General features: G+C 38.8%; 1 protein-coding gene and 1 long non-coding RNA gene across 3 annotated transcripts in view; one reads left to right on the top strand and one right to left on the bottom strand.

Annotated features, from left to right (window-relative positions):
- LOC122865366 overlaps positions 1 to 8239 on the top strand; it is a 71000-nt gene extending 62761 nt beyond the window's left edge. The window contains exon 2 of the long non-coding RNA XR_006375459.1: positions 3728 to 8239. This is a non-coding gene — a long non-coding RNA (uncharacterized LOC122865366). The remainder of the gene's footprint in view (positions 1 to 3727) is intronic.
- ctif (CBP80/20-dependent translation initiation factor) overlaps positions 1 to 15897 on the bottom strand; it is a 53674-nt gene that overhangs the window by 22414 nt on the left and 15363 nt on the right. For both annotated transcript variants that reach the window (XM_044173701.1, XM_044173700.1), the window contains exons 6-8: positions 15301 to 15405; positions 14651 to 14729; positions 1471 to 1547 (exon numbers count right to left, since the gene is read on the bottom strand). In XM_044173701.1, coding sequence (XP_044029636.1) covers positions 1471 to 1547; positions 14651 to 14729; positions 15301 to 15405 — 261 coding nt within the window. The remainder of the gene's footprint in view (positions 1 to 1470; positions 1548 to 14650; positions 14730 to 15300; positions 15406 to 15897) is intronic.

Genomic DNA, 15897 nt, shown 5'->3' on the forward strand with positions numbered 1-15897 from the left:
TGCAAGCCATGCCTCTGTAAGACAGAGTGGTCCAAATCTTTGGTCAGTGTGTAGCTGATCCTGTGCAAGTCACTAACTCTGACATACGTAAGCATCCACATGAATATTTCCAGCACCCTGTTTGACTGTTGGTGTTCAGTGAGTTCATAAGAAAGTATAAAAACAAACAGTTCTTGGTAGCAGCCTAAGACTTTTGACCCACACTCTTAAAGGGACAGTTCACCCCAAAATCAAAAATACATATTTTTTCTTCTTACCTGTAGTGCTACTTATCCATCTAGATTGTTCATGATCTCTGGAAAGAGACATTGCTGTTATTTCTTTCAAATGTATTTTTATTTTTTTGGCGCTTTGATCACCACAATCCAAGTGCCGTATAGTCCCATTATATAAAAAAAATGCAGACATCCCTACGGCCGATGTCTACAAAACTCGGCAACTCAAACCAAAACAATCTAGATGGATAAATAGCACTACAGGTAAGAGGAAAAATATGTATTGTGATTTTGTGGTGAACTGTCCCTTTAAGTTCAGGTTCTGCCTATTAAAGGCCATGATACATCAACACACATATACATAAACCAGACATATACACACACACATATATGTAAAACTGGCCCTCAAAAACTGACTGTAAAGCACTGACAAAGTGTGCTTGGAAGTGTACAAGAAAACATGATGGTCTCTTGTTAATATTTCCAGTTCACAAAACAAATCCTAAGCAAACTGCTGTTGGTCCAAGTTGATATTTTTGTTCCTTTTTTTTTTTTTGCCAGGCCTGCAATGCTCCCATTGCACATAAACACAATAGCTCTGGACAGAACCAATTATTCTCTGTACTTAAAAACAAGGATGAAAGTGCTTTTGTCCATTTGGTATAGCTAAAATTTACTCTTTGTAAGTACAAATACAACCCAAATATTTTCCCTTTGCCTGTCTCTTAGCAACTGAAGAGCAGTTTTCCAATGACATCAGGGCAGGGAGCGAGAGAACAAGAGAGAGAGAGAGAGATGGGTTTTTTCTCTCTTAAGGACCTGGTTTCAATGAAGTCAGACTTGGGCGAAATGAGATTTCAGTAGTGTGTACAATTGGAGCCAGTACAAAATTTTGTGCCAGAGTGGCAGAGTTAGGAGTTTACAGGACAGAACGACAGGTTAAATGTTGCAAAGCATGACAAGTAAATCCATTATCAGAGTATTGTAGGCAAACACGGGTGACTGAAAAACTGGCTTAAATTTTGTAGAGTGACTTATTAAACCTTGAATTTATCCTTGTGTGGAGCCTGCATTCCTTTCTTGACATTGCTTTGGTTGGGGAGAGATGTAAGGCTAGAAGACTGGCTGTGCACTGACATCTGACATCAACAGAAAAAACATTCCCTCTCACTGAGGTAGGTATGTGTGAGTGTGTGTGTATGTGTGTGTGTGTTTGTGTGTGTGTGTGTGTGTGCAAGCTTGCATGCGTAATTACCGTCGGTCATTCCTCCTGCGTCGAAAGAGCTTTTTGGTGTGTGCGATCTCAGCCTCAGTAGGAAGCGGTGGGAAGACCTGTTGGAGACAAATCATAGAGCAAGAGACAGCTGCTGTCAAGACCAGCAATATAGTGTAGATCAGTTCATGGAAAGTATGTATAGAATTCTTCACCACTGTTATAGTAAAAGTACACAAAGTGCTTGCTTTTCTAATAGAACAGACAAATTCTAGCCTTTTTTAGGACGCTATTCACGGTGAGAATTATCAATGCCAGACCTCTTATGAAAATTTAAACCTTTTTATGTTTATACAAAATTGGGTCTCATTTCATTCCATAATTTGTGCAAATAAACAAGCTACATCTCAATACCTAAAACCAGCAGTGGAATTCAGCCACATACTGTGTCTGCTGTGTGTGTTATGTGTATGAATGCTTTCCCTCCTCACTGTACTGCTGCTGAACTGGCACACTGCAGTGATGAGAACTGTATACTCTGATATGTATGTTTCTTTGCATTATAGTCTACAACTAGAAATGTCAATATAATAGACTGTATGAATACAGCTTCATGTCTAACACATGCCAAACATCTTGTTTCACTCCAGAAGATGATCTGCATCCAAAGGCAGATGGTGTGGGTTTTTATTTAATTTGTACAATGATGATAGAAAAAAAAGAGAGAGAGAGCAGGAGGAAGGAGAGAGGACATGTGACCGAACATGTACAGAAAGTACAGAGATTAAAAGAAGCTGTGTGTAAGAATGATGGCGATGGAGAGTAGGGTTGCAACCAATGATTATTTTCATTATCAATGAAGGATTTAAAAACTCCTGGCACAGGGTCGTGTCTAGATGGTAACCAAGTAGTTTTATTGCCTAAACCTAAATCTCAAGAGTTTCAGCAAATCCAGGGTTACCATCCTGTGTCTTCCTGTGAAAAGGAAGGCCATCTGTCATCCATTAAACATCAGCCCTGTCAATCAAACAGCACACTCCCCCTTCATTATGTGCTGCTGTTACCATGGTTACAGGTGGCCTAGGGACCAGCGCTGTTGTGTATACATATAGTCTGCAATGGTAGATGTCATGAGTATGGGTGCATAAATGTGTGTGACTTTGTATGTGGGTGTTGTCTAACTGCTGTGCATAGGGAGTCCAAGACATTACGTTAGAAGCAGATACTGTACGTAGCATAAGATGTGGATGTTCGAGTTTGTGTGAGCCTGAAGAGAGTGTCTACCTGCCCCATCAACAACCAAAGTCGGTTAGTGTCAATGTCAATTCAAGACCAGGGATGCATTTGTGTGTGTGTGTGCTGTGCCACAAATTGTTGCAAAATAAAAATCCCCAAATTTCTCCAAACTTGCATTGTGCAAAAAGGTGACCACAGTCTGTAAGAGGGAGGCGGGGCTCTGTGCACTGTTTGCTCTTGATACAGTATCGTTCAGTTCTTCCTTTTTTGTTTATAATAGTATAACAAAAAACAGGAACCAAAGACTTTGATCTCTTGCATCTTGTCTCATGACCAATGAATAATTTATCACCATATAATGACATAATTGTCATAATCTTTTTGTATCTTCACAACTCTTTCCTATTTGTTCTTAAATTAGACACTATTTTTGGATTTAGCTTTTTGGATAGAGAAGTAACAAGAGGTTGTGGTGGATTCTGTAGTCACAAGTAAAAGTCTGAATTTTTATTCTCCATTGAGGCTTACAGTTAAATGATGGAGAGTTATAGAACATGCTTTTAAACTGCTATATAGTGCTGTAATGGCTTAAGGCAGTCTTTTACTAATCCACAAGGACAGCATTCATGTGTACATTTAGACCATACACCATACCCACACAGCTTAGTCACAGTTTTGCATGAACACAAACACACACCAGAGTAAAAGTATAATATATAGATATATATTAACATACTGTACATTCAGGAGTTTGAGAGAGAGCTTGATATTTGACACTGCTGCTTAAACCTACTTCTCTCTTAGAGAGGCTGCTGGGGGTTCCGATTGAATCCAGATGTGAGAGGCAGAAAGTGTGTGTGTATGTGTGTATGTGTGTGTGTGTGTGTGTGTGTGGTGGTGGGGGGCACTGTATTCGTGTGGCACAGTAATATCCAAAAAAGGCAGACAAACACACACTTAAACTGTCTGTTAGTACAAAGCTTTACTCTGACCAGAGCGATTTAAAAGACTTCAAGTATAAACCCCAAAGTATTAAAATCTATAAAATTCTTCTTTTTTCCAGACTTCGACTGCTTGCTACTAGAACGGTCTGACAGGGAGAAAAAGTAGGTGGAGAAAGAAGAAAGAAACTGAGCAACAGTTGCATGTTTAGCTACTGTAGTTTTCCTCTAGGATATCATTAGCTGTAATTCTGCCTTCAAATGGTAACCAGATGACAGTGAGCAAACACACACACACACACACACACACACACACACACACACACACGAAAGGTTCAAACGATTTTACACACATTTTTTCCAAAACCCTTTAAGTTGTAGTATTTTTCCATCACTATTTCAGATTGCATTAAAGCATGTCAGATTTTTGCTGTAAATAAAAAAAAAAGGCTGTTTTGAATTGTGCAGATCTACATCCTGAAAACAAAAGCATATTTTGGACAGCAGCAGCTCATTAGAGAGAAGCTCTAGACCCACACAGTGTATAATGCATCCTACAGAAACAGAGAGGGAGGAAGCGAGAGATGTAGATTTGTCCCTGTGGTTGAAAGGGAGAGCAGTGCACTGTGTGTGTGAATATGCTATCTGCAGGTAGCAGCCAGTGCGGGGTAGATCAAAGAGAGGCGTGTGCTGTTCTGGTCCCCAGCCAGAGGACCTCTCACCTTGTGGCAGGCAGCGTGAGCCCTGTGGACGTGACAAGGATGGCGAGGGGGGGCTGGCTGTGTAAGTGGGAGAGGGACTGAGAGCAGACAGAGAGAGATTTTGTTCGTGGTTTTGTTTATATTTGTATCTTTGCAGAAGTGCAGATTATAAGAGTAAAGAGTATATAGGAGACCAGTAAAAGTGTATTTTGAGTACTTTCTTAAACAAGGTGAGTAAATTTGAGTTGCTAATATGGATGAAGAAAGTGATTCAGAAGGTGGGGATGGCAGGCAAATGCCTCTTCATCCTATGATCTGTCTTTAGTCTTAAGTGATATTCAGACTGAAAATGGAGCTGCGTTCAAAAATTGCATTGGGGTGAATGTGTTACTACAGGTACAGATGAGAATATAAAATGTTATCCAGGGGGGAGTAATAGATCCACGAGCATCCATCAGACAGTGAAACACTGCACAGCAGTTAATAACACAGGATTTTCTAAAGGTAGAAAGTTATTGCAGCCACAATCATTTTATCCTCCATCTTGACAATCACAAGGTGAACACTAGAATTTCCCCCGTTAGCGCTACAAAGTAATCTACCATCAATGTGTGTTTGCACGTATTTGATTGGCCATCTCCAAGCAGGATTCTGGAGGAGTCTGGAAGATAGACCACAGTGGAGATTAATGAGTAGATGAAAGTTGTAGGAGATGTAGATTTTTTTTCGATGAAAAAGGTTTGAAGGACAGAACAGAATCAAAATGCAAAAGGAAAATGACTGGAACCCTATACACAGAGGAAGAAGTTTTGCATGTGCTTATCGAGGGATTTTAGGACCAATGATGATGACTTTTGACATTTTCATCCATTTTTTTATTTTTATTTTTTATATCCTTGAGACAGTCGGGGATGATAAGCGGGTGGTGCTATCCGATTACTTAGCTCATAGAGGCAGGGCTGAAAAGTGAAGCATTCGTTTTAACCAAAGCCTATCCTAAAAGATGGTAATTTTAGTTTCAAGAGATCATTTTGACAACAAATGTGTTTAAATAACCTGTCAACTAATAACTATCATCTCTACAGAAAAAGAATGAGGCAAGGTGTACAGCAATAGTGCAGTTTGACTGGATATGCATGTTTGTGTGGAACATTCTATTATTCTAACGCATGAGCATAAAACTCACTCTCAGACCGACAGTAGGCCTCAGTGTGTCACATAGTGTGTCAACAGCCCACAGCTCACCCGACAACCAAAAAAAAAACTTATAAATTTTACAACCCTGATTGAAGTGTGTGTTTGTGTGTGCACTGTATTATGTGCTTGGGTGTGCACGTCTGCCTTGAAAGGAAGTTGACATACCCTGAAGCTTTCCAGGGAAAATCACAGGTCACTGGGAGAGGCTACCTGGGATGCTGACAGAGAGGATGTGTCCTCTTTACAACCACTCCACGTAGCCACGTAGCTCCCAAGCAACAACAACATATCTTCTTTTATAGCAAGTAATGCATGATTTAGCTTTTCAAGGTAGTATCTAAAGTATTTTTTTTCATTTTTCCGAGTGTTTTGCCAGAAGGGTCATTGACCTGGGTATACCATTGTTGATCCATTCATAACAATGACGTTGCTTTAGTGTGAAAGGGGTATAAGTAACAAGGAAGGAAAGTAAGGAAATGAGAAAAGCGAACAGGGATGGAAATGTGAAGAATAGAAACGGAGAATAACGATTATAGAACTTTCTCTGCAATAGCATAGAAAGTGAAGTGCATGTCTTCCTGTCTCTTCTAGTATATAACAATTCTGGTATGCTGCTCATTCAGTCAGCCCATTGTTTCTCTCAGCTTATTTATGTTGCAAGGGTCCTCAGCCAAAAGCAATAAATTTGAAAACTGCCCCAGGGGTGGCATTACAGGGCAGGTTGTTGAGAGAGAGAGAGAGAAAGAAAGAGAGAGAAGAAAGAGAGAGAATGCAAGTATGACAACAAGAGAGACTGTAAATACAAGATAGCAAGCACATAAAATATAGAGAGGGAAGCAGAAATGCATAAGCTGAAATAATTTAGACATTTTGCCCACTTACCAAGCCTGAATGAATAATGTGGCCTCAGATTTGTGTTTCTCTTTTCTGTGTCCATATGAAAATTAGCTTTAGCTATTTTGTTCTTTATAAGTTGGTGAGTGAAGAGTTGTCTCTCATTTATTATTAGACACAGCTACATATAACTAACATTAACCATAACTGTTTTAAAAGACAATTTAAAACTGCGCCAAGTGAAATTGTTAAAGCCAATGTATTTTTAAAACTGCCAGAAGGAAGAGATTTTCAATTATTTGAGCATGTATAGATCTTGTCATGGATTATCTTGATGGTCTAAATTTGTGAAAGGAATACCTAATAAATTGGCAACTCAGTGATCTACAAAATATTTTTTTGCTGTAATTTTGAATGCAGGTCAAAACAGATTCTTTAGCAAATATTGCCATCATGCATTACTTGCATTTTAGTGTGCTAAAGTTATACTCTGATTTCTTCTGAGCTCACTTAAAAAAATCAAGTGACATTTTAGGATTCATAAGCACTACAGGGGGCTGTAATAACATCTGTTTTTCTTTTGTGTGCATTCCTACCCTTAGCATCAAGTGACAGGAAGTGTTACACCATTTGATATTGGCACTGACATGCTGCTATCCTGATCCTGGATGTGTCTCGCATCTAGCTCACTCATGTCAGAAATCAAGTTAACATTTAGGATTTCTCAAATTGGTTTTCTGTAAAATCCCTGTAGTAGAGGATATTCTCCATGTTTCATGATCCCTACTATAGGCCTTTCATGTAATGTACTCTGCAGCTGATGCCTGCCAACAGTATCAAAAGGAGAGATTTAAGGCTGCCACAGTCAGGTATGGTGGGGGATCTGTGATAAGAGGCAAAGATATGAGGTCCTGACATCCATGTCTCATTTAATAAGTGATCGGAGGCCAGGGCCACAGCAGAGCATAGACAGACAGATACATCAAAAAACTCAGGGGTCTAGCTACAGGAGGAGATGGAGCCATTGTGGGATCAAAGTGTCAGAGAAAAAGAGGGGGAAAAATCTCTAGCACCCTATAGAAATGTAACCATGCAACAACCACTGCTGCAGCAGCAGGTTTCATGTGCTTACAGCTCTGTACAATAATAACAACAACAAAAAAGAAAGTTACATTACACTGTCAGTCACCTCATCTTCTATGCAGGATCAAGCCTGATGCTTTGTGTGTGCGTGTGTGGTCTGTTTTGCATCATGTTTGTGAAGACTGACTATTAATGACCCCTATTCTTGTGAGGACATTTTGGCTGCTCCTTACAGTGAAACAAGCTATATTTTATTGTCACAAATTGACACTGTGGGCGGCAGTCAACCTATCATGAACTGATACTAAGGATAGAAAATGAATTTAATTATGGCAAAGGCTGGAGGTTACCTTGTTTCTTGGGACCAGTAATACAGTATGCCAAGTATATAAATCAGTTCAATAATTAAAGAGGAAGAAAAAGAAAGAAGGGGCATAAAAATCAAGTTATCCTCATTTCTGGTCTTTTTATTTCCCATCATCAACTGTTTTACAATGCGCATTTCATTATTATGCATTTGTAATCTTTTTTGTCTGTACATATTTACATATTCTGGCATTCAGATGTGATAAATTTAACAGATCAAGTCACTCATGAACTATTATTGAATGCCTCCATGGAATTAGTCACAAATTTCCCAAGGTATCTTGCTTTCACGCATGTTCTCAAGTCTCCAGTGTTTCTCCCATGATTGAGGCCAGAGCAGAACAGATTAAGCTAGTATGTGTGCGGTTAATAGAGTGCAGGAGCCAAGCAGCAGTAGGACCAGGGACAATAGCAGGAAGAGACCACAGGGAGGGGGCTGCCGGTCACCATGACCCCCTGGATATTATTCTGCTGCCCACCAACATTTGAAGGATGGATGGGAGGAGTGAAGGACGGCATGTAGAGAGGAGGGAGGAGGACGTGGATAATGATGGTGGTCAGAAGAGAATAGGAAAAAGGAAACAGCAAATAGGAAGAACCAAAGGGAGACAAGGTAAAAGATGATAGAAAAGACACGCAGAAGACAAATGAGTGTGTTTGAGGTGAGCAGAAACATACAGGAACAGTAAATGTGTGTGAGTAAATACTATGAGTGGAATGCTGGTCTCAGACAAACTGACAGCTGACAGACAGACCGCCAAAAAAGCTTACCCCGCCCCCAATGTCCCTTCTCAACTGGAGTCCTGCTCTGCGGCACGTACACTTCCAGACAGAGGGGCCAACCAGTCTGTAATATCTCAGCTCCAGACTCCAGCTTTGTTCCCCTGTTGGACGGCTTTGTTCACAGACCAGAGACCGGATGTCTCCTCAATGACTAGCCGCTTTCTCCTTGTTCTCTACTTGGTCTAACTCTACCCCTCTGTTCCTTCTCTGGTGCCCTCCATTCTTGAAGAAATTTTAAATTTTGTCACTGATGGTGTGGAAGCAAAACACTTCAGAATGATTCACACTTTGCCGTGAATCATTCTGAAATAAAATTCTCTTAACATCGACGCACAATTATAAATGCACAGTATAAACTTGTATCCTGCTACAACTCACAACTGAAGAATTTTAAAAGTACGATGCATTACAAGATATTAAAGTATTCAACAGTATATAAGCTTTGAGCTTAAAAAATTGGTCGATTAATCAATTGGTTGATTAGTCAATTGTCAAAAAAATAATCAGCGATTGTTTTGATTAATCGTTGAAGTCATTTTTCATGCAAAAATGCCTAACATTTCATGATTTCAGCTTCTCAAATGTGAAGATTTGCTGCTTTTCCTAGTCTTAAATTTGAAGGTGTCACTTATTGCGATGGGCATTTCTCACTATTTTCCTATGCTTTAGAAACCAAACAATAAATTAACTAACTGATCAAGAAAATAATCATTAGATTAATCCATAATGAAAATAACCATTAGTTGCAGCCTTATGTAAAGTAGCTAAAACATTAAAAGGTAGTGTATGACGATTCTAATCCAATACACGTCTTTTTATCAAATTCAGCAAATATCTCCTCACAGTACACTAGCTGTCTGTTGTGTGTGTGCTGAAAAAAAAAATCAGGTGTTTGTACACAGCCCTGGCTCTGTAAATGGGAAATAAACAAAATCTGGAACTTGTTTGCTGGCTCTGGGAAACCGTCTTGTCCTCTGGCTGTTGGCTTAGCAGCAACAACTGTAGCAACAGTTTGCTAACCCACAACCTAGCTAACGGTAGTTAGATTACTTGCTGTGTCGTCGTTTGCTCTATATCATGGTATTTGTCATTGTATTGGATTTCTCCAGAATTGCATACCCCACCGTTAATGCATGAGTAATAATAATATAATGCTATACTATATAACACACACACACACACACACACACACTTTTGATACTTTAAGTACAGTTTCCTGATAATACTTATATACTTTTATTTAATTAAGGCCTGCCATTTACTTGTAATGGAGTATTTTTACAGTGTGGTATTAGCACTTTTACATAAGTAAAGGATCTGAATACCTAATGTACCATTAATCCTGGCAGCCAATACATTACCTAATGGGAAAGAACATCAGGTCATAACAGTCATACCAGTTACAGTACAGTACAGAAACAGAAGCACCCACTCTATTGCAGATGAGAAAACTCCCACAGGTGAGAGTATTATGATCAAATACAAAACGTTCAAACGTTCAATCAAAATGGTTCTAGAAGGTGTGTGCGCGCATCATTAACTGGTAACATATTTGTCACAAACATGATTCAGATATATTTTCATCCAAATAAATTGCATGCCTTTAACACATACTCACAAAAAGATGTTGATGTGTGGATAAGCAAATGTTTGCTGGCATTATTTCAGATACAGTAAGTGTTGAGAACACCCACATTTACCCACACACATGCACATGAGTTGTGGGTGTCATAACACCGAGGATCATGCTGACATGATCATGTTGATGAGCCAAACGGCATGTGAGTGAGATCGAGTGCTACAGTATGGTATGTGTCATGAAGGAGGGAATGGTGAAGGAGGATACAAAACTTTCCCGTCTTCAGTAAAACGTCACTAAAAATTTACCACTTCAATTCTGTACTTTTGAGAAGGTGGTTACTTCTCAAAGAAAAAAAGATCAAGATTTGTAATCTTTCAATTGGGCTGCCGAATACAGAATAATAAATCAACTGACAACAGTCAATAAACGACGATCAGTGCATTAAAAGAAACTTACTATAATAGGTGACTATTTTGATAATTGATAAATTCTTTAAATAATTTTTCAAGCAAAAACACAAAACATTCTCTGGTTCCAGCTTCTCCAAGGTGAGGTTTTTCAGCTTTTCTCTATATCACTAAAATAAAATTAAGGACTGTTGGTCAGAGAAAACATGATGATGTCACCCTGGGCTTTATGAAATCCTGACAATTTCATGTTGTTTAATAGACTGAAAAATGAATCGGTTCATTGAGAAAAATTTTAAAAAATTGGCACATTAATCAATAATAAAAATAATTGTTAGTTGCAAACCTAATCTATATTGTCAAATTAACAGTTTGTATTATCACCTGGAGTCTCTTGTCAGGATGAATTTTATCTTGTGGCTTCAAAGTTTAACTTCCCGAGAATATATCACTTTACTGGGAAAATGTAATTTCTTGCAGTTTGACTTTAAAACACAGGTGTAGATAAATAATCAGAAATCTGTGTAGTATTGTGCATAATTAATTATTGTTGTTGTCATTTAATATTTGTATTGAATATCTGAAAACCGTACTCCAATTCTTAATGGTGTGTGGGTTCATCAGACTACAACTGGCCATTACTAAAGGTGGACGCAGTTAAGCCATTGCTTGCAAATTGTGAGGATGATGTCTGGGACACTTTTCACTTTCATTCAGGGCAACATGAAATCAGCTAAGGTAACATTATCTGTAAACTCTGACATTAAGTATTAAAACACTGTAAAAAAAAACAAAAAACAAAAAAAGAAACAAATGTTTTTTTTTTGCCTTTCTAAATTCTAATTATTACCTTTGCTCTGGAATGACCCGGCTAAGGATCTTTCTTTATATTTTTTCTTAGGCCAATCAATAAAAATGAGTTTATCAACACTTTTTTATAATTTGTTTTTTATCCTTGACCCTATAATGTTTTACATGATGTACATCATAGATTTTATATTATCTGTTTTACTGGTTTTGTGCCTTGTTTATTTTATTCCTATTTTATTACTGTTTTTTCTGTTTTAGTTGTTTGTTTTGTGTAAATTACTATGTAACATTGGTTTTACGAAGTGGTATACAAATAAACCTAATTATTAATATCATTCAATAAAACTAATTGTGAACTCTTGCTGTTTATGTTTTATGTTATTCAGAATCAATGTGATACCTGGCACAAATCCACACATCAAATACTTGCTCTCTGACCCCTGAATGCTTCTGTCATTACAACCTGATGTGAACGCAGGGTTATTGTATGTACAGGTTGACATTCCAGAGAGGCCAGTAAAGGTGCAGCAGAAGCCCTTTCTCACAGAGTCGCTCACACACCCACACACACAAACAAGATGTTTTCCACGTCCCCAGCCTATTTGTAAGTCTATTCCGGCTTCTGGAAAGGGGAAGTGAATGTTGGCAGGATGTGTGGAACGTAGACGGGGACTTTGGATGATGTAGCCCTGCCATACAGTAGCTGGAGGTGATGACTGGGAAAAAAGAGACATGTTATTGTTTTTGCTTGGCTACACGGATTATGAATGTGTAAATGCTGGATGATAATTTTTATGATAAACAAATATGATCTTAGAAACAGACAGTAAACATCCATAACACACAAGCAAAGCTTTGACCATGAGCCAATGGTGGAATGTACTTGAATAAATGTACTTTGTCACATTCCACCACTGCCACAAGCTCACAAGTGAGACATTACAGCCAGTCATGTGTTTTAATAGCAAAAAATAAAAAATCCCCTGCCACTTAATACTGTACGGGTTACTTACAGTAAGGAGTATGGACAGGTTTGTGTAACAAAACTGAAAGTGCCAGCAGAAAGGAAAGATCCTCATAGCCGTACATACACAGCCAGCACACACACATCAATTCAAAGCAGCAAACCACAGTACAAACACACAAAACAAACTCTCACTCACACAAATACACGCAGAGATATTACAAATTCCATGGCATATTCTGTATTGGTGTGAAGCGTGATTTGCATGTGATTTTTGCCCTGATCTGAGTCGATCTGAGTCATTTACCACAGAGTCCCAATCCAATACTAATATTTTCCTATATAAACACTGCTGCACAGTACACATATAATAAAAAATCAGTAACAGTGTAGAAATTACAATAGACTTACTTTTTAGGGTAAATAATGTGGTTAATGATTTAAAATATTGATATTGGTTAACGATTCGCTTTGAAACTTTTGACATGACACAAAAAATAACTTCTGGAGATGCTCCATACTCTTGATGGCAAACCACTCCACTTCAGTTCAACTAAAGTTTACAATGATTGTGGTTTGAATGTTTTATGCTACAGTGTGGTCTCTAAAAGTACTGGACCTGGAAGTGGAAAATGAAAACTTAAGTGCCCTCCCAGTTGTCTTGGGGGCTATCCCCAAGACCAAGGAGGGTACTGTCAGTGGATGGCTTCATTAGGACAAGGAAACAACTGAGCATCAGTGGCCTGGCATCACTGCTACATGACTGCCTGCCAGAGCTCTGGGATAAACTTAAAGATGCCATGGCATGATATCCAGTACTTACAGAATCAGAAAGAGAGACTGTGAGGATGGCTAAAGTCAGAGACAGCTAAGGAATGTGAGGGAGAGAAAGACATAAAATGTCCCCAGCTCTGTGTCTCCGACCTTACTGTGTCCCGGTGCCAACACGTATCCGATCCCAAGCACACCAGACAAATGCAGTTGACCCCATCTTTCTTTTGGCCCTAACTGAATGAACGGAAATGGCAATCTTGGTAGAGCAACTAGGCCCATCTTGGCTGAAACACTATGAGAGGCGAAAACGCAACCCGGCTCAGAAGCCAAGAGGGGAAGGAAAGAGGAAGACACTGCAGCTCAAACACTATGAAAGATGGAAGACATTTTGGCTCAGAAAGCAGGGAAGGAAGAGAAGAGGGTGACATTGATGACCTAGAGTGAACCCTGCCACCCCAGTGAATCACAAATCACCTTGAAAAACACAATGCTTAATATTTTATACCCAGAAATGGTAGTAAAATTTTTAGTACAAAATTCACCCATTATTTTACCATCTGTCCGCTGAAGCTCAGCAAGGAAACAGTTTCCAGGTAAGCAAAAAGGGGGAATTTTGTACTGAAAAGACTAACTTTGGAAAATTCACACTTGATTTGGCTCAGACTCCTGTAGCCTCATATTAGCTTTAGCTGAACTATAGAATACATTTTTGCACAAAAAGACAACTCCTCATCACTTACATTAGAGTCACGATTGGAAGGGCTGTCTTCGTGGCCAATATGGGGAGGAGAAATGATTAGAGGAACTAATAACTCTTTCAAGGTACATATGCACATGTGAGTTTTGAAATAGATTTTAAGTTGAGCTCAAAGCTGTTGAAGCTTGAAACTTATCTTGAGAAATAGTCACTGCCTCAGACACGAACAACCTACATCACTTTGCTGTATGCTTCATTGGATTAATCAGTAATTTTTATACATACATATAACCACCAGGGGTCAGTACAACATTTTTATGCACTTCCTGTCAGTTACAACTCACTTCAGCATCTGGCCAATAGGTGTCACCTAAGGTTCATTTATAATCAACCAGTCTCATTTCTAACATAAATGTAATCTATAGACTGATTTTACATATATCAATTGTTCTTTCACAGAAAACTGACCCTACATGAATGAAGGAAAGTTGATCTCTGCTTTAGTATATATATATATATTTTTTGCAATGATGTTTCATATTCTGGTGATTTTACTATGAACCTGAGTACCCATGCTCTGTTCATTGCACCTGTTATTTTTGTATCACACCAACAGGGGTCGCTCTCTAACAACTAATAAATCATTAGATTGCTATTTTGGTGAGAGGCCGCTGTCTGCAGTTCATAGTCCACTGGGTCAAATAAGTGTTTTTGCTATACTAACTGATTTACCAAAATATACACTGTTATTAGTGTAGTAAAAATATGTATATTAAGACATCAGAGTGAGAAAACAATCTACATAGAAGCATTTAGTTTCACAAAAAGGGAAACATCAGTGACTTACAGAGCGCAGATGGGGTAGGAACCTTTCTATGTCATTCATGTCTATGCCGTCATCTTCCTCAAACTTGTTTTTGTTCATCCTGAAAGTGAGATACAGAGAAAATCAATGGATTGTAACCATCAGGGATTATATGTGAGGTATGCAATTCTAATCCAGTACACGTCTTTTTGTAGAATTCAGCGAATATCTCCTCATGGTCCGCTAGCTGTCCGTTCTGTGTGCATGCTGAAAAAAAAAATCTGCTGTTTGTACACAGCCCTGGCTCTGTAAATGGGAAATAAACAAAGTGGCTTGGACATTCAGCTTACTTTCTGCTTTGCCAAGATATGCTGTTGTTGTGATGTTAGCTATAGTAGCAGGAGAGTTGTGAGTATCGCTGACTGGAGCTGGTTTGCTGGCTAGTAAATGGTCTTGTCCTCTCTGGCTGGTAGCTTCGCAGCAGTTACATTACTTGCTGTGCGTGTTCGCTCTATATCATGGTATTTGTCATGGTATTGGATTTCTCCAGAATCGCATACCCCACCTTTAATAAGTGATAGGGGGGGCAAATCTAAAGATGTAACTAAGGCAATATGGGATAATCAAAACAATATTGAGACAGTTCAGTAGAACCACATACTGTAGGTAAAAACCCAAAGCCCAGATCTTACCCCTCTCTGTCGATGTGTGGCAGGTGCTTTGGCGTTCCTCTAATGTGTTTCCTGTGGAAATGGCTAAAGTCTAGCTTCTCTGGCTGCACGTCCCAACCTGCACCTCTACAACCAAGAGACAAAAAGACAGATTAAGGGTTAGAGACAGCCAGCATCCAAGTAAAGGTCAGAAAGGTGTACAAAGTACAAGACCGCTTCTACGTTATACACACGAAAAAAATGAGTTAACCTCAGGTGAAAAGTCTTACAGCCCCTGAAAACCCGGTTTCAAATCCACATTATTTTTGTGACAAAATAAGTAACAATCAAATTCTAAGTGAGGAAAAATACATTATTTGTTGTTATTTATTAAGAGTTTAACAGTCAAAAGCTAATCTGCATCATCAGAACTGTGTGGGTGTGGTTTGATCAGATTTGACTGACAGTGGCATAGCAACATAAGCAATAGTAGTAAATCCTGATTGGTGCATGGAAGTGACTGGTTGTTACTGGGCAAGGTCACTTAAAACAAGTAAGAAGAGCACACAGAAAAACACAAATACAGAAATCTCTCATGTGCAATAACCAAAACTCACTTTTGTACATTTTGTGTTCATT

This window comes from Siniperca chuatsi, linkage group LG18 (genome assembly GCF_020085105.1).
Source record: "Siniperca chuatsi isolate FFG_IHB_CAS linkage group LG18, ASM2008510v1, whole genome shotgun sequence".
Taxonomy (NCBI): domain Eukaryota; kingdom Metazoa; phylum Chordata; class Actinopteri; order Centrarchiformes; family Sinipercidae; genus Siniperca; species Siniperca chuatsi.